Source organism: Myotis lucifugus, unplaced genomic scaffold (genome assembly GCF_000147115.1).
Source record: "Myotis lucifugus unplaced genomic scaffold, Myoluc2.0 scaffold_63, whole genome shotgun sequence".
Taxonomy (NCBI): Eukaryota; Metazoa; Chordata; class Mammalia; order Chiroptera; family Vespertilionidae; genus Myotis; species Myotis lucifugus.
Genome location: NW_005871111.1, coordinates 5,205,609 through 5,232,302, shown reverse-complemented (window position 1 = coordinate 5,232,302; position 26,694 = coordinate 5,205,609). Strand labels below are relative to the sequence as shown.

Genomic DNA, 26,694 nt, shown 5'->3' with positions numbered 1-26,694 from the left:
CACACACTTCCCCTCAGCGCTCCCTATATATTATTGTGTCGTTCCTTTACTTCTTCATCACTTACTTTATTTTCATCTCTGTCTTTTACTTGTATATGTGCTAGAATCTCCTTCAACAAAACGAGTGTACAGCCACGCCCTATGTTATCATCAACTCTACATTTTTTTTCATTATTCCTTCTGATCTAGGGCGGTCGAAGTATGGATAGGAATAAAGACCAAAAAAATCTCGACAACCTACGCGAATAGGAGATTTTTAAATTACTAATTTTTCGTCCACTATTTTTTTTTCTTTCTTCTTTTGCCCCAAAATTAAAAAAAAAAAGGACCCCACTATGTCCCCAACTGTTTTTTTTTTTTTCTTCCCTCCACCCCGGTATGGGCTTGGGGGGGGGACAGAGGAGGGCGCCAGGCCAGGCGCAGGAAGACTGCTCAGGACTGGCCCCTGTGCACTGGGCATCACCGGAAAGCCCAGATGCGCAGGTGGGCAGGTGACCAAAGACCAGAACCCACATCCAGTTCCCAAATTTGGGGCCACTTTTTCTTATTTGTTTGGGGGAAGAGGAGCAAGGCGTCAGAGAGGTCCTGGCCCAGGCAGGCTATTTCTCACCACAGGGCCTCCTTCCTGGGTCCCTGCAGCGCAGGACCTTGCGGACTCGGTCCGCATTTAGTCCTCTGGTCCCCGCCCGCCCGGGTGCCCCGCGAAGAGTGCGCACTTACCTACCCAGGGCCTCCCAGACCTCAGGCTCGTCCACGCGGTGAAGCTCCCTCCTCCCAGCCTCTGTCTGCCTGCAGCCTCCCTCCATTCCCTCTGGACTCCGCGGCTTGTCTCCCGGGTGACCTCCTCCAAACAGAGCCCTCCGCCCGCCCGCCCGGGGGAGAGAGTAGCTGCGTGGCCCCCTGAGCCGCCCTAAGGACATCAAGGGTCCATCCTTCCTGCCCGAGGCGCCGCCCAAGCCCGGCTGCTCCCTGCAGCGGCTGCTCCCTGGAGGGGAACCAGGTCATGCTATTCGGAGGAGGATATCTGAAACTCAAGAGGCAGCCCCAGGAGCCCTCATCCAGGTCCTCTGCCGATATGATATGTCCGTGGCAGGAGTGGGAGCTGCGGAGCTCCCCAGGACCGGAAATCCGAGACCAAAGAGAAAGTCAAGCAACCCCTTCCCTCACCCAGGCTCCAGCCGCCGCTCTGCACCGCCCGCTTGCAAGGCGCAGCTGGCTGAGGATAGGGGGGCTGAGAGCTTACATTTACCAGGTCCTGGCAGTTATAGCTTTATTGCTTTATTTAGGATTCCCAACAGCTGTGTCAAAAGGCTTGCCCTTCCTTTACAGATGCAGAAAATTGAGATTCTCAGTTACTAAACGGCGTGCCCGGGCCCCATGAGACTCATGGGCTTATACACCACTCTTCCCAGCTCCTGAAAGTGTAAGGAACTTTGAAATGGAGGTGGCTTGGGTCTGAGGACCTACCTGACGTAACTCATAGACCCTTTCTCCTTAATAACGATCCCCTTCCAACCCCAGAACCCCCTCCTCAACCCAAAGCAAACAAGAGCGAACTCTGAGAGGATCCTCACCTAGCGGGCAATCATGGGGGCACAAATAGGGCCATGCTTCTAAGCACCTCCTGGCACATGCTGAGTGCGCAGTGCAGCTGCTATCAGCTGACAACCGCAATGCGCTGAGATAACAGGAGAGGCCCGAGGGCTATGGCAGTGTTTGAGAAAGAACATTAAAGTGTTCTGGCTCATTTCAGTCCCTATTCACATAAGAACAGGAAAGGATTGCTTACTGACTATCTACTGGGCACTAGATAAGAAGGTTTAGGGGACTGATGAATATTATCTCATTTATTCTGTTCAATGCCCCTATGATAAAGTGGCATTAGTAACTCCGTTTTTTAAAAAGTTTTTTTTTTTACAGGGGGAGCAGTGCTGTGCTCTAACGGGCTGAGCTACCTGGCCAAGGCCTCCTTTTTTTTTTTTTTTTAAGGAAATGAAGAATCGTTGATTAACATGCTCACGTCTATTGTTAAATTATAGAGCTGGGCCTTGTCCCACTCCAATGCCCTTGCACCGTGTCAGACGTTTTTCTCACCGTGCCCAACCTAAACCTGCAATAAAGTTTTCCAAAAACGTGAGCAAAATTTTAAGAGGCTGGTAATAAAAGAGGTTCACAGCTGAATGTATTTTTATGGTTTTTATTTTTCAGGAAAAAGAAACCCCACATTTAAACATTCACTCAGATATTCCATCTTGTTCTCACATATAATTAAACTCTTTTCTGAAATGGGAACCTGACTTGAAGTAATGTGCAGGATCAATAATTGCATATTCAGGATTGGTGAAATGGGTGATTGGGAAAATTATGAAGGAAAAAACATTTGTAAAAATCATTATTTACAAAAAATGATGTCCTTACCTTTTCTAACTTATAAGGCAAGTAACGTTAAAATGTTCTCATGCTGATCTTCAGTAAGTCAACACGGCACCTTCATGTCGCCGTTGCTCAGCAGAGCACTCCGCTGCGGGTCCTGGAGGGACAAGCAGGTGCTTCTTTTGCTGGGTTTGTCTTGAGCCAGCACAGAGCAGCGGGGCTTTACCACAGACAGAGCGGTAAGGGCTCTGGGAATCAAGTGTTCTTTGCTGAATTATTCAGGAGGAAAGAGCCAGGCATCAACATTTCAACTAAATTTAAAAAGTGCTCGTGAGTATTTTAACGCACAATTCCTTGTATAAACATTTTATGCCCAAGGCATTTTGTGAAATTACGTAACTGTAACAAGGTCCTAAGTCCAGCTTATGTTTGCATCAAAGATCATGGAGAACTCTAAATACAGGCTGCCACCAACTCAAAGTATAGTGTGCACTAACAGCATCTTCTTTAGAAAGACATTTGACTGAATTTTGTTACCTTTACAAACACAGCAAAATTTCTTTGAGATTCTTTCCCTAGTTTCTCTTATTTTTAAAAAAATAATCATGCCTTACATTACCACTGTGTAGGCATGAAAATTAAAATTTGATCATTTTATTCATACAGATCCTTTCCTATACAAAGTGAAGAATTAAAAAAAATTTATATTATAACCCAATAATATTCAAATAGTTTAAAAAGTCAGCTCTAGCAATTACTGCTCGCCCTGTAGTGGAGACCTGCCATAGATACGATTAGTATATCATCATACCAATACTTGGTTTTCAAGAAAAAGTATTCAACAGTAATTTTCCAACTCCTTTAGAGTGTATGTGCGTGAGAGAGGGATCAGATAGGAGCCAGTCTCTTTCATGTGTACCCATTAAATAAAGCAAGACTAAATACTGGCCTGCAAAATTAACACAGCTGTTAGAATTACCATTCTAGTATCTCATAGGAAAAGGAAAAAATCTGACTTTGGACCTTGGAACATTGATTCCAAATGAGTCATTTGGTTCATTATCTAAAATAGTTTGAAGTAATGATGTATGAATAACACTAGACATTAGTTTTGAAAAAAAAGAAAAAGAAAATGCTAATGAAATAATATACAACTGAACAAGTGAGATGGAATTAACATTTGCATGATATAATCATTCATGAAATATTTGTAAATGATAAATAGCTTGTGATCTATCAAGCTGATTCACAAACTCTGAATGAATTAAAATTGAATTACATTTAAAGAAATGTAATAATTCAGCTTTACTCTTTTCTGTCTGAAAAGTTTACTCAGGAATTTTTTTAAAGGAACTTTGTTAATTGTTTTGTGCAGAACAATTGATTTGAAAAATAAAGGAAAGCAAAAAAAAAGAATTGTGAAATGCTCATTAATAGATTCATGATTCAATTTCTTAAAGCTGTTTAATAAAATATTACCAAAGATTGCTCACAAGTGTTAATTTCACTCTGCAAAGAATTTGTACCATCAAATAATGTTCTGATGTGGTCATACTACTTAAAATATTAAAACCATTTCATTATTTTTTTTGAATATTTTAGGTGGTAAAGTTAAATTCACTATGATGTATTAATGAAATTTAAATTCACTTGAAATGTCAGGAATTTCCCTTAAAGTTGAAACAAAAAACTAGACCAACTATTCAATGCCCTACTGGTTATATTATTTGTAGTTGGTGAAAAATATGTAAACTGGTGTTAAAACTTTTCTAAATTTCTTCAAGGTGTTTTTAGGGGGGAAAAAGTGTTATCCTGATCCAATAACTTCATCTTAAACTTCATTAAAACAATAACATTTATTATCCATGTCCAAGAAGTGGGGACTATGGTATAGAATCATTTATTCTCAGACCACAATGAACATTTGCCAGAACCAGTAGAACTGAACATGATTTGGAAAATACTGGAATGTACTTATTTTCTTTTAGACATTTAGGAGCACATAAAAATATATTTGCTTTTCACTGAAAACATCCTTTCTTTTAAGGTTACATAGACAATGGATCCAGAACAGGCAATGTATAACCCTAGGGATAGAAAGAGGTGATCAGAGATACTAGAAATCAAAGGAAAATACCCTTGGAAGTTAAACCTAGAGAATAAGTTATTATGCCCATGGTGAATGTCAACAAGGAGGTGCCTTTCTCTCATAGAATACTCATGTAAGATACAAATCAGGTATTAAACATAAGGGACAGTCAAGAGGTCTGCCCATAGATACTAAATTTTGACATTCCTTCAAGAAGGATGCTTAGATTTCAATTAGATATTAAAAATGCAACTCTAGCCTACAGAAGACAGAACATCAAAGCAATGACAAAAGAGAGAAGCTAGTGGGGTTTTTTTGTTTGTTTTGTTTTTAATATTTGGAGACTTAAGACATTGTACTCCTCTCTCATTCTTCCTCTATATATTTCATGCACCAAAAGTAATGTAATGGTATCCATGTTCAATTCATGAGTGATTGAGTGAAATCTAAATGTTATTTGCCAAATTGGAAAAAAAAAGGAGCAGGAAAATACAATAAAGCTTCAAGAGAGAAGTGCACACAGTAAAAGGGGGTAGGGTGGTCATCAGAACAGTCTCTTTATTCAGTGTAACATGAATTGATTTGTTCACTCATATCAACAGTTTAATTTGACTCATTCCAAGGAAACATGTTTACTTGTAATACTAACTTTTAAAGCAATATCTAGATATCACCCTCATTTTGATATAAAAAAATCATGCTTCTGTTTTTAAAAAATTGCTAATCAGAAAACCATGTACAAAATGAGAGTATTTGGACTGAATGTGATTTTGCTCCAATGCATAATTTTTGGAGAAAAAGAAAGCTTAATAAAAACAAACCTACAAACCCGTTCCTTAGTCGATATCTGCATATTTTATGGTGCCATTTAACTTTCCTTGATAGCCTTTGATTATTTTAAAGAAAAAGAAAGGAAATAAAAAGGATTGGTGCAATTTTTTCGTAAAGACATTAGTCTGTGTTTATAAAACATTCAATTTGGCCTACAAGACAAATGGGTTGACTTATAAGTTAGGTGTCTGAGTTTCCTTTGCAAGGAGGGAGACGTTTATTAAGACTGTGTGTTTGGGATGAACCACAGCTTGCAACCTCCCTACTGCTCCCTTTAAACTTTCAAGACTTTGAAGAAAAGGACAGAAACATGAAAATGAGAGAACGCATTTCAGGCCACTTTGAGACTGAGATAGCATAACAGGAGAGCTCTAAGGAAAAGAGGGATGTTCTTAGAAAAATCCACTTTATCTTTCTCCTTTTCAAGATTAGAAGAAAATTAAATGAGCTGAATGAAAAAAACAAATTCACTAGAAAAAAATGATATTCAACTTACAATTTAGTATTTAAAATTTGATATAATGTCAGAGCTAAGAAGGACCTGAGAGATCTATTAGGGCAGTGATCCTCAAATTTTGGGTGCTTGTCAAAATATTTTTTTAAAAAAAATATATTTTTATTGATGTCAGAGAGGAAGGGAGAGGGAGAGATAGATAGAAACATCAATGATGAGAGAATCACTGATTGGCTGCCTCCTGCTGGGGATTGAGCCCACAACCCGGGCATGTGCCCTTGACCAGAATGGAACCTGGTACCCTTCAGTCTGCAGGCCAATGCTCTATCCACTGAGCCAACAGGCTAGGGCTAAAAATACTTATTTTTAAACCCCATTTCTAGAGATTTCTTTATTTAATATACATTTTTTGGCACCTACTGTCTCTTAGGCTCCAGGGATATAGTTGTGATTAAGCCAAAATCATTGCCCTTTTAAAATAAATAACACAAGTGGTCCACATATCATATTTTGAGAAACACATTTTTCCTAACAATTTTGCTACTGGAATTATCCTGATTTTGATACTAATTTTTCATAGCACCTTTACTTTGGCATTCAAATAGAATATGTATAGTAAAATCAAACAGAAGAGTTTATGTTCCAGAATGAGCAAGCAAAACAGGTCAGGGCTCCTTCTGCAGTCAAGATAACTGGGTTACTTCCAGTTGCTGTGTCTCTTTGGGAAAATTAGTGAATCTGTCTAGTCCTTAATGTCAGCATTTGTAAAAGTAGGAATTCAAAAGAGTACCTACAATTTGGAGATTGATATAAGGATTAAATGAGCTAATAGCTATAGTGACTAGTACATGGTAAGCTCTCAAGTAAATATCAATTTTTATTGTATGTCAGTTAATTACTATGATTGTACAAGTGTCCTTGTAAAGTCCCCCAAGGTGATCTATCTGAGTCAAGTAGAATCATGGAATTTCAGATGTGGAAGAAACTGTATAGATCACTGAGGTGTTGTTATGCTGTCGAAACAGTGCTGGGAGTCGCGGGGTGGGGAACCCAGATTTAAACTGCTGGAGAAACTCCTGCATTGTTTTGAGCTGTTTTGCCTAACAGGATTCCATGCACAATTCTAGTACAAAAAGTCCTGCTGTTAAGAAAAGCTTGAAAACCACTGGCAATCCAAATCCCTCATTGCAAAGAGGAGAAACTGAAAAGAGCAGTGATTTGTCTAAGGTCACACAGCCGAAGTTAGCGTCAGTGTAATGCAGTTACATTACTAGAATTGTGCGGGTTTCTTTGAAAAGAAGAAATGAAAATATGTTTAATTATGGCCTCGAACTATCTGTAGATAAAGGTGGAGTAAAAATACACAAAACATTCGGCATTCTGGTCTGTTCTCTATTCACTTGAAACCATTGGAATGTGGACTTTCTTCCTTTATAGGTAAAATAGGTTCCCAAATACCATGCAGTGAATTCCCATTTAGGCTGTAGGTATAGAGAAGAATAGAGCTTTAAAAATAATTTAAAAATTTAATCTTTAGGAATTATAAATTCCAATTATGATAAAATTCAGACTAATTCATAATGAGAATTTATTTTTAAAAATACCATGAAAATATGGAATTTATTTGAAAAGAAAAACATACTTTCCATTTTGCCAAAATAAAGCAGCATCATTCATACTTTCTATCTTGATAGAGCAGAACCTTTGTAACCATATTGCTCAGAACATGATGTTCTGGTTAACAAAACCCTTTCTTTTCATTTTAACCCATAGTATTGAAAATGTTAATATGTACTAGCTCTTGTTGTTCTGCTTTAGGGATTGATAATGAACCCAACTTAATGTTTCTTTTATAACAGAGACTCTTGCACTGTCTTGGATCATTTTTTCTAACATGAATTCTTAGTGCATAGTACAATGGGTACAAGTGTAACAGGAGAATATAAACTACAAGAGTAAAAGAAAAACACCCAAACCTCCCTGATATGAGTTTGTTATTATTTAACCTATTTTCTGAACTGAAAGAGATATATTCTCTATTGAGATTCTGGTTATTCAAGGTTTAGTAACTCTGAAATCACTGACTTTCATTCTGTTTCACAAAGACTAATTAAGAGATCATAGAATATCTTCATTGTTCCAAATTTTAGTTCCTGGAAACATTTGAATAATGTTAGGGATTATTGTAATCTATGTTTTAAATTACATTTTTTACAATATCAACAAAATTATTCTTTCATTAACAAAAAGTCCTTGTGTTTAACTACCAATTCACTCCAGAACCAATTGAAATAAAATAAATATAAAGAGCAAGACATGAGAACAGTAATATTTACACATTTTAATATGCTTTGTGCTAATTTTCAATATGTTTTTTTCACAAACTGATTACTTTAAACACATTTTTATATTTATATGCTGGATAATTCTCAGTTTTCTGCAGTTTATTTTCCATTGGTTTTAGTGTTTGGAATTTCCCTATGTTTCATATATTTAAAAATTTGCATTCTCTCTTTCGGTTTCAAAATCAAATAGCATATCTTTACATAAAATGAGTATATTAGTTATTTGTTTAAAAAACTTCAACACAAGACTGAGAAGCCAATTGAGAATATCCTTCTAATGCAAGGCAGCTCACTTTGAACATCCTCTGGGTGGCCAGCACTGATTGAGAAGTACAAACACCAATTCAGAAAGCTCCACTGTGAACTCCTGCCAGTCACAATCTCATTTTAAGAGTAAGATTCTAAAACTTAAAGGGGCTCAAAATTCTTTGCCTAATATGAGTAAATGTAAAGTAAAATTTAGCAACTAATGATAAATAAAACAACTTATAATTACAGTTATTTAACAGTATAACCTAGAACACAAATTTGCCTATGTTTAAAATAAGTTCTATGACTTGAAGGAAGACTTGTGTTTTCAGATCAGAACGAAGGAAGGTTTTATAACTGGGATCCCTGAAGAAGTGCTTCTCTATTCTGAATTCCCTCATTGTCAGGCCCAACTGAGTACTTGAAGTTTTTATTATACCTTGCAACAATAAAATAATAACACATTTTTTATAACTCTTTTTGATTCCCCCAAGAATGGCAAAGATTTATAGTTTCATACAATGCATTTTATCTAAAAGGACTTTATTACACAATTATGTGGAGAGAACTTCTTTGATAAAGCTTATTTTTTTCCTTCCCAAATATTATAAATGATTGTGATTAAAATTCTCCTTCTGTATTTAAATAGGGGACAAACATTTTTTTTCTGAGATTTTTGGTCTCAACATTTTGATTCCTATGGGTGAAGAGGAAGATGCATGGCACTGGTCTCCATGCTCGGTGGGAGGAACTCTCTGTTTAGAGTAACTGTGCAAAAGTTGCGAACCAGCTCAACTATGGAGAGTCTTGAAGTTTTATAATCACAATTTTTGTTTTAGTCTGACTGGATTATTCAACAATCTCTACATTTGCTAAGCTGTAGAGAGAGGGGAAGTAGTTAAGATGTCAATATCTTCTTTACTTGATTATAATTTCATATACTTAAACTTTAAATATGAATTGCTTTCCCTTTATACACAAGTTATAAAAATAAGAGGCCCTGTTTACACAGTTTGCATTTTTATGAAATTTGCAGTTTGAAAAAAAAGCTTTTTTAAAAAGTGGTAATTAATGCTTTTCTTTGAATATGCTGTAACCTTAGAATGTTTTTCTGAAATAGTTTCTGAATTTAACCCACTAAACATTTGAAGATAGAATTTTTTATTTAGCACTAGAATAAAACATACTAAGAACTGAAAAAAAAAGTTTTTTTTTCTGGTTCCACTTAATTTCCTTTGTATGTGGCACCCCCTTTGTGATAGCTATCAATATTATATTTAAATTTTATATATTGACAAAATTCAACCTACCTCTGTAAGCGCTGTGCCATTCAACAGTACTACTATTAAATTTACATACCACAGTTTAAATTACATCCATTTCAGGAGTGGTAAAATGCTAAAACTCAAGTGTCTAACTGCTTTACTGGAATGAGTACAATTTACAAATACAATAATTACATTTTAAAACCATAACAATATTACACCTAGAAGTAAATACTGTAGGACTGGTCATCATGGTATTGTGTGAGGGAAATCATTGCTGAAAAGTCGTGGGCATTTCCAGCAGGTTTATCCCAAGTGCAGATTTTGATTTGTTTTCATCAAACCCAAATTGAAACCTGTTTCTCATACAACAGTTCTCCATTATATGAATCTTCTGAATCCTTGCACAAGATTTTATTAGTTGTCTGCCAAGTATTTTCCTGTAAAACAAAACAACATACCAGCAGGTTACCTACTATATAATAATCAATAATGTGATTATTAAATGGTTAACATTTCTATTCCTCCTACCTTAACCCTAGGAGCCAAATAATGCATATTTGACGGGTGAAATACTAATTATAAGACATCATATTTTTGGGGTTTTCAATTTTCCAGACCAGCTAGTGGCCTTTTCACATTTCCATATGTAAACATTTTTCACAAATTTGGGTTTTGCTCAGAATAGGTTGGGAGATTTGTTTCTGGATGTGAGAATCCATCTTATTGTAGGAAGAATTGCCATATAATTACTTTCCAATCTGGGTCATTTCTGAGAGTGAAAGGAGTGTAATTAGTAATTATATCATTACAGCCGGCATAAAAACCAGAGCTTATCCCAACAAAGCATTGACAGGTATAGCCACCCCGGTACTGGGGAATCCCTTGCCAACAAATGACCTTGTGTGCCCAAAACCCATCTCGCGGTCACATCAGCTCATGGGCAACAAGGTCCGATCTCCGAGGTAGATTCCTTAAGGTTGCTGTTAAAGAGGGAGATGGAGCCTCTTAAATCTCAGCTAAGTCTAAAATCTATGAAGATTGGAGAAGAAAAGTTTTCAGGTAAGAAATACATTCAAGGCAAATGACATTTACCTTGCTTGTCAATATAACAAAAGTAGGATTTACTTCATTAACCTCAGTGTACACATCTATATAGTGGGAATGATTAATCAGTGCCACCTAAGAAACAGAGCCAGAGCCAGAGCCATGATAAGTAGCCAGGGCTTTCCTAATTTCTAATTTCAGTCCACTGTCCTAGTTTTTCCTTCATTCAACAATTGGTTTGCTTTCTAATTGAGATAGGAATTGAGGGCTGGGAGGGGAAAGAGGAGTAGAAAAAAAGATGAGGAAATCACAACCTTTTTCTTCGGAAGGAAGAGTTGCTGAGGCAACATTATTTTTGCAAATGAAACTCACAAGACACACACTCACCTGCAGCAAACCTTTTTTTGATGAGTGAAAATCGATAGCCTGCTCCAACAAGTTCAATGTCACAGCCGGAAAGGGTGCTTCCTTCACTTGTAAACTGCACAACCAATGGGGAAGGTTTGCTTGGGCCTTCAGATAACTGAAATCTTGCCAATAAAGAACCCACACCTGTGAAAAGAGTATTATATAATTGCAAGACAATAGTCAACACCACATTCTGGGTTTAATTTTAGAAATTATATTCAAAATTAAATACACAAAATCTAACTTATTAGAAAACAGTATATGTTCTAATATGGTGATGAATAAGATTTATCATTAAATACGATGAGTGACTCCTACTGCGTGTAGATTCAAGTGTAATTCAGCCAAATAGTATTAAAAAATTTGGAAGTATGCTACTCAGAAGGCAACGTATTCTCCAACCTATGATTGATATCAGAGGAAAGTAAACCATATCTAAACTATCAGGGAGTGTGAGATCTGATACAGAGTGGAAATATGCCTAATTAAAAGCTCTTTTTTTATGCTGAAAATATGGTCTGTTTGATGTGGGTCTGAGGCAGAAAAGGGGAAGCACAAGATTCATTGAAGAATTACTTGATTTTATTGGTTGAAATACACATATGCCAAAATGAAGTGACATATTTTGCTTGCTTTTAGTATAAAGTGTATTTTGGTTAATAGTTACCTGATACTCACAAATTATTTCAGCCTCAGATATTAAATAAAGTAAGCCTGTGATGACATTACCTCCATTTTCTGACTTCTGAGAAATATCGGGAATTTTCCACAATATTCTTTGTTGTTCGGCATTCCTAAAAATAAAATTGGTAAAAGACTTTTGCATTTGCAAGGATTTTTGTTTAATAGATGCCCTATTTTTTCCAGATAGTGTTAATTTTTTTAAAAAATGATTTTGAAGATTCCAGCTACAATTTAAACATTATCTATCTGTTTATCTATCTATCCACATATAAATTCTCTCCTTTCCTGTTCCTTATTGTAACCAGCTACAACACTGTAGGATAGATAAGTATTTAGAGGACAATATGGTTAAGTTTTTTTAAACACATCTACTGAAAGGATAGATGAGAAGGGTTAGTTCATCAGTTCAGGCCATTTACATTGGAGCTGTTATATGGCTGACATTCATTTTTTAAAAATGTTCCATTTTCTGCTTTTGACAATCATGTGGGAAAGCCAGAACATTTTTCCTAGGAGCTGCCATTGGTACTCAGTGCCTGTTCAGTCTCTGTTCCCAGAGGCTACAAAGCGAAACCCTCCACTTCTCAGGCTCCCTTGTGTTTAGGGCCCTGGGTGCAGATTAGACTTCACCAGTCACGTGCACTGCGTGAGCTCTGGAGAACAGGAGGGAGAGAGAGGCCTTTCTCCTGCTGCTTTCTTGGCTGTTTTCTGCTGCCAGCAACCTGAGGTGTGGGGATCTGACCGCAGCGCTGCAGTCCAGCCTGCAGTTTTGTGAGTGTTGAAAGGCAGTTAAGGCAGAGCTGGTAGGAGCTTTCTCATCCTTCACCCGAGTGACAGTGGGGGTTCTTGAATTCAGTGGCTGCCCTGGCAGCCTCCTGATGTTCCTTCTTGGTTATGGCCGAGGCGAGCAGCTCCTCTGGCCGGCCGATGCTACGTCTTCCAGGAAACATTCCTGGAGACCCAGCCTAAAGCTTGTTTTTCTAGCACTTCCACCATGTACGTGTGGGCATCTAAACCCCTGTGCTAAACCATTTTCTGCTTAAAATAGCTGCGGTGGTTTCTGTTTCTTTCCCTGAACCTGACACACAGGCCTGCTGTGGTCTCCAGGAGGAAACAAATGCTAAGAAGTCTGGGGTCCCTCTGTCCAGAGGAGCTCTTTGGGGAAGCGGAGGGGGGTTGGGGCTCCTTACCAGACCGCCGGGGGGAGCACGGCCTGGAGCTTGGTTACTCCTCCGTCGATGGGGACCAGGAACTGCACATTGTTGAGGGCCACCGCGGTTGTCATTGCATCCGTATTGTATTTGTAATCTATGCGCAGGTCGGTGCTGGTGGGCTCACACCGCCAGTTCACTGCCAGGTTCAGAGGTGTGGACTGAATGCCCTGGGCGGACACCTGGCCAAATGAGAGGAAAGAGAATAGTTAAGGCTCCACCATTAATCAGAAACAAGCCAGAGGCTAGGATTCTCTCCCATACGAATGTTCTTAGGCATCAAAACGTCGTGCTGTCAGTGCTGCTCACAGATGAGCTGTCAGTGAAAATCACCATGAAGGTGCCATGTGAGGGAGAGCTGTGCTTTGGGGAAGTTGTTACAGATTAAAAAATAAAATCGATGATTAAACTCTCTAGTACTGTAGAGTTTAGGATACACTTTATGTCAGTTAAGGAGGTGGGAGAGCACTGGTTAGGGGCTGAGGCCCAGGAGTTAGACAGGTCTGGATGTGAGTTCTCATTGCCAGTTACAAGCTGAGTGATCTTGGACCAGTTACTAAACTTCTCTGTGCCTCAGTTATATCCTCATCTGCCAAATGGGAATGATAACAACAATATTTACCCACAGAGTTGCCGGGCAGATTGAAGATGTTCATGGGAAACACTCAGCAAAGGGCCTGGCACAGAGTCAGTGACCAGTGCTTTAATTCATGTGACCTATTCATATTCTTATCATATTTGCCCTTCACAACAAACCAGTGAGTTAGACAAAGCAGGTTATTGTTACTCTTTTCGGATTTGTCAAAATAAGGACCTGGTCCTCTAACTGGAAGTGCAGCATTCAGCTGTCTACTGTCAATTGTAGTTAGAATCAACTGTGAGTCTGACCAAGGAAAAACCAGGTTTGAAGAATCAACTAAAATATATTTTACCTAAAGCCAATAATATCAACTTGAGTTTTAAAGGCCCACAATGAAAAAATTCACAATGTTATTATTCCTTGATTGTTCAATGTGACAACGAATAGCTTTAGGAAATTCTCCTTTTCTAAGTACGCCACCCTGTAGGAGCGATGGGGTGGTGTCTATGCCTTTGCAGTTTGATTCATGGAGTATGAGTTTTGCTGATTTTGAAGATTATAAACAGCTCTTTATTGACTTTGCAAGGTCTGCACATATGGACACCATGGTGAAGCGGCCTGAGGCAGGAGTGGCTGCTGCAGAACCAAGCCCAGAAATGTGTTGTTGTTTTTTAAATAAAATGACAGGCATGGCTTTTGAGGACAATTTCAGTAATCATTATTATGATTTTTTAAACTTTAAATATTTTTAACAACACAATCCTCTGCAAATGAACTTTTACTTAAAAATCTATCAGTTAAGATAGATCAAAAGAGCAGTTCCAGCTTCATAGTGGTTGTTCTAGTCAGCCAGGTGCTTGTGGCTAAGTGAGGGTGTGTGGCTAAGTGAGGGTGTGTTTTTGATTGTCCTTGTGACCAGAAACTAAACATGCTGCAATTTGAGGGCAATCCCACAAAAAAACACTGGTTGTGCCTCCCACCCAATTCCTTGCATAATTGAAAACAACACAATTCAACAAGAGATTTTTCAGAGCACACTTTAACACAGAACAACAGGCCTAGGGCCACTTACATGTTCCAAAGTACTCTGAAATACAGTAAGCTCCTCATACAGCCTATAAAATATCTAGGTAGGAATCATTATTATCTTTAATTGCAGATGAGGACTGAGGTCCAGGGAGATGAAGGGCCCAAGGTCAGTGGCCAGTAGGAAGGTGACTTAATTCCAGAATTCAGTTTCTTGCCAATGTTATATTTATACACTAAACTCATATTGCAATAGGTGAGTCTATCTATTTTTCTAGATTCACTTAATGACAAATATGAAGAATCTAAAAATTTCAAAGGATTTAAAATTTTTAAAAAACAATTTTAATCCGAATTGAAAATGTAGATGCAGGATTTGTAATGAAAGTTCATGAAAGAAAACAACTACAGTTTTAGTTTTACCCTGTTGGGCATAAGAACCATGCATGTGCCCCAGAATTTAACTTTCTATTCAGGGAAAAATTACATTGGAATTTCTTTTTCTTAACTCCTTTAATTTCTCTCAGAAACTTAAAGCAATCACTAAATACGTTTAAATGCTTTGGGAAAAAAGTTAAATGAAAATGCATTTTATATTATCTTTTTAAAAAATTTTTATTTTCTTGTTTAAAGTATTACAAATAGTAGTACATATGTCTCCTTTTGTCCCCCATTGACCTTTCCCTGGCCTCCCCTACTCCCCGGCACATGCCCTTACCCCACCCCTCCAGTGTCTTGTGTCCATTGGTTATGCTTATATGCATGCATATAAGTCCTTCGATTGATCTCTTATCCCCACCCCCCACAACATTCCCAGCCTTCCCGCTGTACTTTGACAGTCTGTTTGATGCTTCTGTGCCTCTGAATCTATCTTTTTGTTCATTAGGTTATAATGTTCTTTACTATCCATAAATGAATGAGATCATATGGTATTTTTTTTTCACTGACTGGCTTATTTCACTTAGCATAATGCTCTCCAGTTCCGTCCATGCTGCGGCAAATAGTAAGAATTCCTTCTTTTTTATAGCAGCATAGTATTCCATTGTGTAGATGTACCATAGTTTTCTAATCCATTCATTTGCTGATGGGCATTTAGGCTGTTTCCAAATCTTATTATCTTTTAATTATAAAAGTGGTGAATTTCTGTCATGTTATGTGTTTGTTTAATATTATCTATATATATAAAAGACTAAGTGACTGGCCAACTGGCCGACCATTCAACTGACCAGTAGCTATGACGCACACTGACCACCAGGGGGCAGACACTCAACGCAGGAGCAGAAGCCACAGGCATGGAAACATGGAACAGACTGATGAATCTCAGAGCGAAGGGAGGAGGGGGAAGGTGGGAAGAGATTAACCAAAGATCTTGTATGCATACTAGAGTCCCAGTGCACGAATTCGTACACCGGTAGGGTTCCTTGGCCTGGCCTGTGGGGATGGGGCCGAAACCGGCTCTCTGACATCCCCCGAGGGGTCCTGGATTGCGAGAGGGTACAGGCTAGGCTGAGGGACCCCACCAGTATATGAATTCGTGCACTGGACCTCTAGTTGATAATAAGCTTAGATAATCCAATTCTTACAGAAAAAACATTCATTTGCATTGTTGTAAAATGTGCCATCATATATATACTTCACTTTCAATGGTTTCCTTATGATATTATGAGTGCTTTTCAACCTATAGGGTGCATTATAATCACTTGGAGAACTTGAAACAAATACAGATATCTGGGTCATACCCTGAACCAATTAAGTCAAAATTTCTGGGAGTTTCAGGGCCCAGCAGATGTCTCTGTCTGTATCTGTGTCTGTGTCTACATCTCTATGTCTATTTCTATATTTACAAATAGATTTTAATGTAGATGTCTATGTATATCCTATATAATAAAAACCTAATATGCTAAGTATCCAGTGGTCTGGTTGTCCATTCAACCGATCAAAGCGTAATATGCTAAGGCCGCTCAACCGCTCACTATGGTGTGCACTGACCACTAGAGGGCAGACAGCCAACCGGTTGACCAGTCGCTATGACGTGCCCTGACCACCAGGGGTCAGACACTTAACACAGGAGCTGCCCCCTGGTGGTCATTGCGCTCCCACAGGGGGAGCGCCACTCAGCCAGAAGCCCTGAGCCAGGCTCATGGCTGGCAGTGGCAGGAGCCTCTCCCGCCCCCACAGCATTTGGACATCCCCTGAGGGCTCCCAGACTGTGAGAGGGTGCAGGCTGGGCTGAGGGCTGCCCGCCCCCCCACTGCACAAATTTCGTGCACCAGGCCTCAAGTCTATATATACTAGTAATTAGCACAAGTTCAGAACGAGTATTCATTTACAAATTCTCTGGTGATTATAGAGTTATGTTTAAGATGCACCAATTTCTAGTAAAATACAACTTTAAAGATAATATTTTTTCCCCATCTTAAGAAAAATAATATGGACATATTTAATGACAAAAATTATAATACATTAAAGATAACCTAGGTGATCAAGTGGCTGGGAATCGATAGGGTACTCAGGCTGTATAGAATCCTGGTTTGAAAGCTTATTTACTAAGCCAGTAATAATTTGGGAGGAGGGCAATCCTGGACAGAAAAAGAAAATTCTTTTATACTATATTGTATTGTACCAACCAGTCTTTTAACATCAAATTATTTCTTACCATGAATTTTACTAGAATTTATTTCATAGGACTACCACATTAGAAAAAAAACACCAGAGTACTTACATTTAATAATTTAAAATAAGAGGTTTTAATATAATAATGTTCTTAACAAAATACAGTGAACAAGTTTATCAATATTTATAATCTTCACTGATGTAATTTTCTGCAACTTAATTCTGTGGCATGTTTTTCTAATATTTAAAAAAAAATTTTACTTGTAAGTTTAAACTAAGAATATGTATGAATATTCTTGTCACTAAGTCTGCAAGTAGTCTTTTAAAAGTTCTATTTTCTTATAATTATAGCTTTTAAATAATATTAAAAGAAATGTTATTTTATTTACTTTTATTTAATGCTAGGTATGTTAGAATATACATTTGTAATGTAAAAACCACACCCTGGCCATATAAATAGGCTTACCTGATATTTAAGCATGTCCACATTATAATATGTAGCCTGGGGTTTTTGTTCAGACACTTTCTTTAGGTGAGTCATCAAATTTGGCATGTTTACCCAGAATTCCTTGCTATTGGCATCACTTTGGGTATTATCGCTATTCAATTGGGAAGAAAAAAATGATTATCATCTTGACATAAAGAATCATCTTAGCAAATTGCAGTCTGATTTCTACATCCATCTTTGACAATTTGTAGATTATATTATTAACAGTAGTACGGTTTCAATTCAATTGCAGTTCTAAATGGTATTAAGTTAATAGATTAATACCCATAGGGAGGCATTATTGTAGTTTTATAAATCTCAGTGAGTACTCAGTAATATTAACCAATCATAATGATAATTGGTTGCTTTGAAGAGTGAATTATTTATTAATCCAAACCTAATAGCTCTTTCTACATCACCAGTTTCCTCTGACTTAGTCAGTTAATGCAATCAAATAGCTGAGTTTATTGGTTTTCCTTTTTTTTTTTTTTTTTGTATTGACTTGAACAGTAGTTTCTCAGAAATTACTGAGTTAAATTTTTGGCCAAATGTCTTTGTCGCCAACTGCGGAAAAAAGGGTGATACCAGAATTACCATGCTACCCTTTTAGCATTCACAATATATCACCTAAGAGCATCTAAGTCATAAAAAAGTCACTTTTCTTACAAGATGACCCTGGAATTTAAATGATAATTACCATGGTAGTTACAATAGACAAGCACAGTCTTGATGAACTGAGGAGTTTGTATTCTTATGAGAAGCATTAGCTTTGCTCAGGTGCCTGCCCACAGGTGACCCACCTGATATATCTTGAAAATGCTCTTCTCAATGACAAAAAAGTCACATAAGAGTGTGAAAAGCATTTGCTCACTTCCCACATAATGAGGAAACTGAGAACCCAAGTGATTCAGAAACTGGACATACAACTCAAGTTTAATGACATTTCACTTTCAGAATATTCTACGTCAAACAGTAGATATAATTTTCTGAGCACCTATTATGTGCTAGGCACTCTGTTAACATTTCATTAAAATCTACCTGTAAAGGAAGAATTATCTTCCTTTTTAAGGATGGGCAAATGTTACAAAAAGAGAAAATTAGAGATTAAGAAGACAGAAGAGTGGCAGTGATAATGTTATAAAGGCATGTCATAAGTAAGCTGCCAGAAGTCTAACAAGTCAGAACAGCTCAGTCAAAAAAACATCAGAGCCTTGCCCTAACCGGTTTGGCTCAGTGGATAGAGTGTCGGCCTGTGGACTCAAGGGTCCCAGGTTTGAGTCCGGTCAAGGGCATGTACCTTGGTTGCGGGCACATCCCCACCCAGTAGGGAGCGTGCTAGAGGCAGCTGATTCATGTTTCTCTCTCATCGATGTTTCTATCTCTCTATCCCTCTCCCTTCCTCTCTGTAAAAAGCAATAAAAATGCTACTGTTCTGTTGACAGGGAGTAGTTTGGGGGTGGTGGGGAGCCAAGTCTCAGCATGACCTATGTGGTTCTGCTGGGCCCTGGTCTGGGTTGTTGCTATATAACTCGGGGCATGTAGGAAGAGAATCCTGGCCTCCTCCGAGACTTTGCCTCTAATCAAGCTGAGGTAAAGATGCTGATTCAGGCTGTTTACTAGTAAAGTGTTATTATCTAAAAACATTCAAGTTACCTAGAGCTTCCAGGGCAGCAGATAGTAATGGAGGGCCAGCAAAATCAAGTAATTTGCTTAAGTTGGAATAGCTAATAGGTAAGAGAGTCAGGATTCCAGCCCAGGTCAGTGTGATTGTAGGTCATACTGTCACACTATACCAAACAGAGGCGCTCAGTTACTACCCAGCAATGTCAATATAATTATGTTTCACAGAAAAGGTTTTCATGTTCATGTGAAGAGTAACGCACAATTCAAATATCGTTTGACTTTAAAGATGCTACTACAACAACAGTTTATTCCTTTTATTGGGTTCATTTTCCACCATCCTTATCCACTGTCTACTGATGATAAGTAAAATGGACAATAAATAAATTGTCACTAATACAGATTTTATTACTCTAAATCTCTCTCCAGCCACTTGAGATAGTTGGCCATTAAAATACGTATGTGCACAGATGTACAGTCAATCACAAAAAACTTGGACAGCTGTAAAAGTTCTGAGTTTGAATCTACACACACATCTGAGCAGCAGTAATTGCTTTACAGTGTTACTTCCTTGCTAAGGTTATCCCTCCCTTATCTGAGAATGAAGTGCTAAGCTACACATATCTCTAAAAAAAATGAGCAAAATATATTTACCAGCAGAGAAGTTGGGGATTTGGCAGGACGTGTTCTAACCTGCTGAAATTTATCACCCGGAAAGTCAGGGCAGCTGGCGATGGGTTGTTGGCAAAGTGTCTGGTGATGCCGGCAGGGAAGGACAACACCATTTCTCCAGTAATCTTCACGATACATCTGGCATATCAAAACACATGAGAGGAAAGAGAGGAAGCACAGATCAGTATGCTGTGAATCAAAACAGTTGTGAAAAAGAACAGGCTTATGCAACAGATGAAAGGTAAGCTCTTGCAACTCCTCTCAATATAAATCATTTCTAAGACTCAATGGTTTGTTTTAACACTTATCCAAAAAAGAGAGTGGCTATTCCACTGAGTGTCTTTTTAAACTGGAAGAAGAAAAGTACAGCTTTTCTTTTGTAGAAAAGTCTACATGTTCCCTTCACAAATAGAACCATCTTATTTTGGTGGTTCTCTCTCTCTGATTTCTGAAGTTTTGACAGCATAGTCAAAGATATTAAATTGCACAATGTTATCACATTATTCACTGGGACTTACTTTAGTTCTCCGAGGGACATGATTGATGCATTGAGCATGTTCTTTCATGTACCCTTGAGGTAAACTTAAGCTTCCAACTTAACAAATTTGCATTCCATTAACTTGTCTACTTGGTTGAAATTGTTACACCAGTTAACACATGAGTTCACACAGTAGGATGATAATTTGGAAGGAAGAATTTCTTTTTTTAAAGGCCTTGAGGTATAATTGACATATAATTATATATAAACTAGGGGCCAGTGCACAAATTCGTGTACCTTGAAAGGAACTGTGGGCCGTGAGGCTGCAGTGGACAAGGGGGCAGGTCTTGGCCCATCTTCTGTGCCCTTGCCCAGCCCCTCCTGCTGCACGACCCCCGGTCCTCTGTCTGCCAGCAGCCCTGCTCCTGCCAGCGCTGCTCCTACGTGCCGATGGGACCAGAGCCAGGCACCGGCAGCAGGTGTGAGTGGCGGCTCTGGCGCCAGCTGTGGGCGTGAGCAGGGCTGGTGCCGGGCACCAGCAGCGGGTGCGAGCAGTGGCTCTGGTGCCAGCTGCGGGAGCAAGTGGGGCCGGCGCCAGCAGCAGGTCCGCGTGCTGGGCAGGACCATGGAGCGTGGGAGCAAAGAATTTTCAGTAACCACCAGAGGCTCGCCTTGATGACAGCGACCGGCGTCCCACCTTGGTCTGGCACCCCCACTCACCTGCTCCACCATCCCGCTGCAGCCAATGGCTGCCATGTTCTCCGTGCGCCCCCTGGTGGTCAGCGCACATCATAGCAACCGATTGTTCGGTTGTTTGGTTGTTCCACTGTTTGGTCTATTTGCATATTAGCCTTTTATTATACAGGATGACACATTTATGGTATAATATTCCATAATTTTTGACACAGTATACACCTATGAAACCCTCACACATTCTAGATAATGAATATATCCAACATCCCTACATATTTTCCCATGAATCTCTGTATCCCTCTTTCCTGCCCTTCTCCATCTTTCCATTCCTTGTCCTTAGGCAGTTGCTAATACGCTTTCCAACACTATACACTAGTTTGCACTTTCTAGAATTTTATATAAACTGAATCAGAAAGCATGTGATTTCTTTTGGTCTGGCTTCTTCCACTCAGCATAATTATTTTGAGTGTCATTCACGTGGTGTGCCCATCAATAGCTCATGACTTATAATTGCTAGGTAGCATATGGATGTACTATAGGGTTTAAAAAAAACCCATTCACCTTTAAATATTTGAGTTCTTTCCAGTTTTGTCCTATTACAAATAAAGCTGTGATGAATATGTGTGAGTCGCTAAATGGATATCTGCTCTCATTTCTCTTGGATACATACACAGGAGTGGAATCACTGGATCACATGGCAGGTGCACCTTCAACTTTTTAAGAAACTGCCAAACTGTTTTCTAACATAGAAAATACAGCTGTATATGAGTTTCAGTTCTACACATGCTCACCGACACTGGCTAGGGTCTATCTTTTTAATTTCTGCCATTTTAATGAGTGATCAGTGACATCTCACTGTGGCTTTACTTTCATTTCCCTAATGGCCAATGAACTTAATCATCTTTTCATGTGCTTTTTTGTTATCAGTTAACTACTTTGGTGAAATATTTGCTCAAATTTTCTGCCAAGTTTTTAATTTGAATTTCATGTTCTTTTATAAGTTCTTTATACATTTTTGGATACAAATAACTTATCAGATACATGCTTTGCAAAGATTCCTCCACTCCCCCTTCATTCCCCTCCCCCCTCCATTTGTGGCTTGTTTTCTTATTCTTTCTCTTAAGAGTACCTTTGAAAATAAGTTTTAACTTGTCAATTTATTTTTTACAGGTTGTAGCTAATAAATTTATTCTTTGAGGGTCCTATCTTTGCCAAATACAAGTAACAGAAATTTTCCCTATATTTTCTTCTAGAAGGTTCTTATTTTTACATTTAGCTTTATAATATATATTTCAGTCAATTTTTGTATAAGATGTGAGGTATGGATCCAGGTTCACTTTTTTTTAACACTTAGAATATTTTATTGACTTTAGGTCAGCAGGGAACAATTACCTGCATTTATACTTTTTAAGATATTTCACCTCATTGAAAACCAAGACAAATATTACATTATAGATGTGGGACTTTCATGTGTTTGCTGCTCTGGGTTGAGAAAATGTCCATCTCTTTCCTACAATGTGTTTCAGGTTTACAGCTCACCAACAAAAGGTGTATGCCCCAAATTTCCACTTGCTGCCATTGCCTTCTGGCCAGAAATAAACTTCTTGGTAGCATTTATGACATCAGCATCAGCTATTGAGCCAATCTGCTGAGGGCCTGTGAATGGTGGCACATACGAGCCAGCAGCGAGAGCCTGAGACCCAACTTCATCCAGGAAACCTTCAGAAGATTCCACTGACGTTAGGTACCCAGCTTTCAGCCTGTTCTTGGCAGCTGGACATCTGGGCTGGAAAGGTTTCCTTGAGCAATTGCTTTGACTTGGTTGTAGGCAGCCTTGATAACATCTCCAGCAGCTGCAGCCTGGGAGATAGTATAAATCCCAAAGAGTCCAGAATCCAAGTAACTGACATTAAAAGCAGAAACAACAAATGACTGGTGAGTCCCCTTGGCAACAGCTTGGTACAGAGGGCTGGTGGCATTGCTGCCCCGCTTGACATGTGGTCCGGAGCTGAGGACATGCTGGAGAATGCTAAATGCATTTGCTTCTGCACTTCCTGTGGCAGCACTTTCTGCTACAAAGGCAGCAGGAACGAGACTGTCTCCATTCTGCTCTCGAATTTCACCTCCATGTATCTGGCCTTTGCACCTGATAAACCAAGCCCACCCCTCATGTTCAGAAACTGTTCAGCAACTTGCTTCAGAACAGGATGACTCACACCAAGTCCAACCAAAGCCATTCTTGCACTTATAAAATGGTTCTGAACATAGTGATGTAACTCATCTGGTGTCACTTTTCCAATCCTATAATCAGGACAATACAAGAAGTTAGCCAAGGCATTTTGGTAGGCTGCAGCATGCAGATTTCCAATGATATGAGCCTGTGTGTTCTGAAGAGCCACAGCGTTGTCAATCCTCAGCTGGGACCGAAGGGCAGCCACCTCCCAACGACCAAACTCAGGTGCTGTGGTGACACTGAGCAGGAACTCCATTAGAATTTCCATGTCATCCTGCAGGCATTCCACAGTGTAGGCCATGTTTTCCCTTGTTGAAGTCACACTTAATTTACCACCAACAGCTTCAATTCCACGGGTTATCAGACTGGATGCACGACAAAGCAAATGAGAGGCTCCTCAGTTGTTAGAGTCCTCGTACCCACCGCCTGCTTTAATGAGCAAACCCATTCTTGATGCAGGAGCACAGTTTTCCAGAGATGCAGTCACTAAACTATTTGGTAATTTGGTAAAGTCGAGGTCCTGGGGATGTGCAGGCACTCCTGCAGGGGCAGTCATGACTTTCACTTTGGGAGCAACTTTGAGGGAATAAAATCTCTTGAAAGACTTGGTTCTGCTTCGCAGTTTCATGGCTCCAAATTCCTCTGACCCACGGTCACCGTGGCTGAAAGGTGAGAAAGGTGGTGGCCGACCCAGGTTCACGTTTAGTGTGTGGATATGGACGTCTAATTGTTCTAGCACCACATGCTCAGAAAAGACAGTTCTTTCTTCACTGAATTTCTCCAGTTGGCAATTTTGTTGAAGTTCAGATGTCCCTATATGTGTAGACCTATTTCTGGATTCTCTATTCTGTTCCACTGATCTATTTTGTCTGTCCTTACACCAACACCACACTGTCTTTATACTATGGGTTTATTATAGACATCAAGTCGTGTTAGTCCACCAAATTTATGCTTCTTTTTCAGAGTTGTTTTGGCTATAGTTAGGTCCTTTGCATTTCCATATGAAATTTAGAATTACTGTGTCAACTTCCGCATAAAATCAACGTAGCTCCAATTCACCTTTTACTGCCTGCTCTGAAAAAAATTCTAATGGGCCCTTTATGTTTTTTCTCTGCCAACAGGCACCATGTTAATCTTTGTCGTTAGAGGGCGCTGGAAAGACACTGCAGGAGAAGGGATTTTCCTCCTGGTTCCAGTGTGCTTGTTAGGCGGGCTCCTGCAGTATACAAGGCCTATCTAGTGCCAGTTGCCCGCAGTGCACGTGGTTCCCCCATGCGTGGGTATTGCAGCCCGTGTGGCTTTGCTAGTGCCCCGTAGCACAGCGGCTTCCCTAGCATCTGAATCCTGTGGTGCATGTAGCTGGGCTGTCCCGGTGCCCAGATCCTGCAATGAGAGTGGGTCCTTCAGCACCAGGCTCCTGCCAGTTATACACCTTCTCCACAGCCAGCTCCTGCAGCGCACAGTGGCCGGCAATATCTACTGGCCACTAGCTTCTGCTGACACCCCCTCAGTCAGCTCTGCAGTGGAGCGTGCCTCAGTGACACACTTCCCCATGAACAGCTGGGAATCTGCAGGGCTCTCCCCGGGCCATGGCCTGGACACCTAGAGAGGTAAGCTAGGCAATCACATGGCTCCCCTGCCTTCTCCAGGTTAACTGTCCTTTGCAAATCAATGTTTCACGTATTTTGTGTGCTTCCAAGGTATTTCTGAGGTATTTTCGAGGGGAAGGGTAAATCAGGCCCTTGGCCAGAAGCAGAAATCTCAAAAGGATTCTTCTTCTTTGGGAAAGAGTAAATATTTAAAATGAGTGAACTTTTTTATGACTTCTCCATACATCTGGACAACTGAACCTGGTAGCAGTTCTACAACTTTAAGTTCAGGAATATACTTTCTAGGGAAATTGAGGTCAACAACTGAAAATGTTGCTCATGTTTGAGTCTAGGAAACTCTATTTGCCCCATCGTCACCCTGTGTACTGTGTAACTGTGCTTGACGAGCCCCACGGGGCTCAGGTGAGACAGTCCTGGGTCCACATTCAAAATAGCTTATGTGAAGAACTGCTACAGGCTTGTATGCATGAGGCCGGGTTTGGGTGCAGGTGGAAGGCAGGTGAGCTCTCTTGGTTTGCCATAGGCTACCCTCTCCCCTCAGATACTGTCACACATAACTCTGCACTGCTCTGAATGAGAATTTTCACCTCCATCCATCTCTTCTGAAGAATATTGCTGAGCGCGAGTTTGGGGGCCCACTCTGCTGCCTCCCTTCTCTATCTCTTAGACCAGGGGTGGGCAAACTTTTTGACTCGAGGGCCACAATGGGTTCTTAAACTGGACCGGAGGGCCGGAACAAAAGCATGGATGGAGTGTTTGTGTGAACTAATATAAATTCAAAGTAAACATCATTACATAAAAGGGTACGGTCTTTTTTTTTTTAGTTTTATTCATTTCAAACGGGCCGGATCCGGCCCGCGGGCCGTAGTTTGCCCACGGCTGCCTTAGACCCATAAGCCTTGCTTAATTTAATGGTACTAAACTGGTACTGAGTCTCCCCTTGATGTCTTACAATATGCGAACAGGCATAATATCATTTGATAAATCTAGGAGAAAACAATAATTAGAGCACTCGGTAAATTAGACTGCAACGGTACCATCACTCAGCATATTGTTAGCAGCGGTGGCTCCAGTGCTTTTTAGTTGGTAGGAAAACTGCTCAGTTTCTTTTCCAGGTTGCTCAAAATGAGAGCTAAGTGGTGGCTTGGTGGGGGATAAAGTTGCTCTTTGAAAACAAGTCAGCGAGGGGAGGAGGTGGTGTTTCTTAAGTCAGTAAACATGTATTGATTCCTAACTGTGTAAGTTTATTTTTTTGAGTGGGGAGGCAATTAAAATGTGAGCAAAGCAGCCTCTGCCTTCAAAGGGGCCAACGTGTACAGTGAGCAATGAGTCTTCAATACAAGGCAATATAAGGACACCAAGTCTCCTCACTTACATTACATTTCTGAACTACATCTCAAGTGTCAGAGTCAGACTTTTGCTGACTTAATAATCCATCCAATGTCAAAGTTGATCTGAAACTTTCTATGTAAAAATTAATATTCTCAATATTCACTAAAGGAAAATCTTTGTTTAACTTTAATGACTGTTCCTATCAGCATACAACGTGACTATATTTCATGTGAATGTGAGTTATGGAAATCTAAAATATTGCAATATGGAAATATTAGCAAACTTACTTTATGAATACACTTTGAAATCATGTGAATCCTTACAAAGGAAACATTTGTGAAGAATGGCAAAAGTTCAAAGTCTACTGGCCAAGTGACTTACAAACTGGGGCCTC

General features: G+C 39.5%; 1 protein-coding gene and 1 pseudogene across 1 annotated transcript in view; both read right to left on the bottom strand.

Annotated features, from left to right (window-relative positions):
- Positions 1-9,748: 9,748 nt before the first annotated feature.
- Positions 9,749-26,694, bottom strand: part of SGIP1 (SH3 domain GRB2 like endophilin interacting protein 1) — a 204,266-nt gene continuing 187,320 nt past the window's right edge. The window contains exons 17-22 of the mRNA XM_023754681.1: positions 19,937-20,092; positions 17,642-17,774; positions 12,936-13,138; positions 11,791-11,855; positions 11,041-11,205; positions 9,749-10,046 (exon numbers count right to left, since the gene is read on the bottom strand). Coding sequence (XP_023610449.1) covers positions 10,024-10,046; positions 11,041-11,205; positions 11,791-11,855; positions 12,936-13,138; positions 17,642-17,774; positions 19,937-20,092 — 745 coding nt within the window. The 3' untranslated portion in view covers positions 9,749-10,023. The remainder of the gene's footprint in view (positions 10,047-11,040; positions 11,206-11,790; positions 11,856-12,935; positions 13,139-17,641; positions 17,775-19,936; positions 20,093-26,694) is intronic.
- On the bottom strand, positions 22,636-23,986 carry LOC102420332 (annotated as a pseudogene).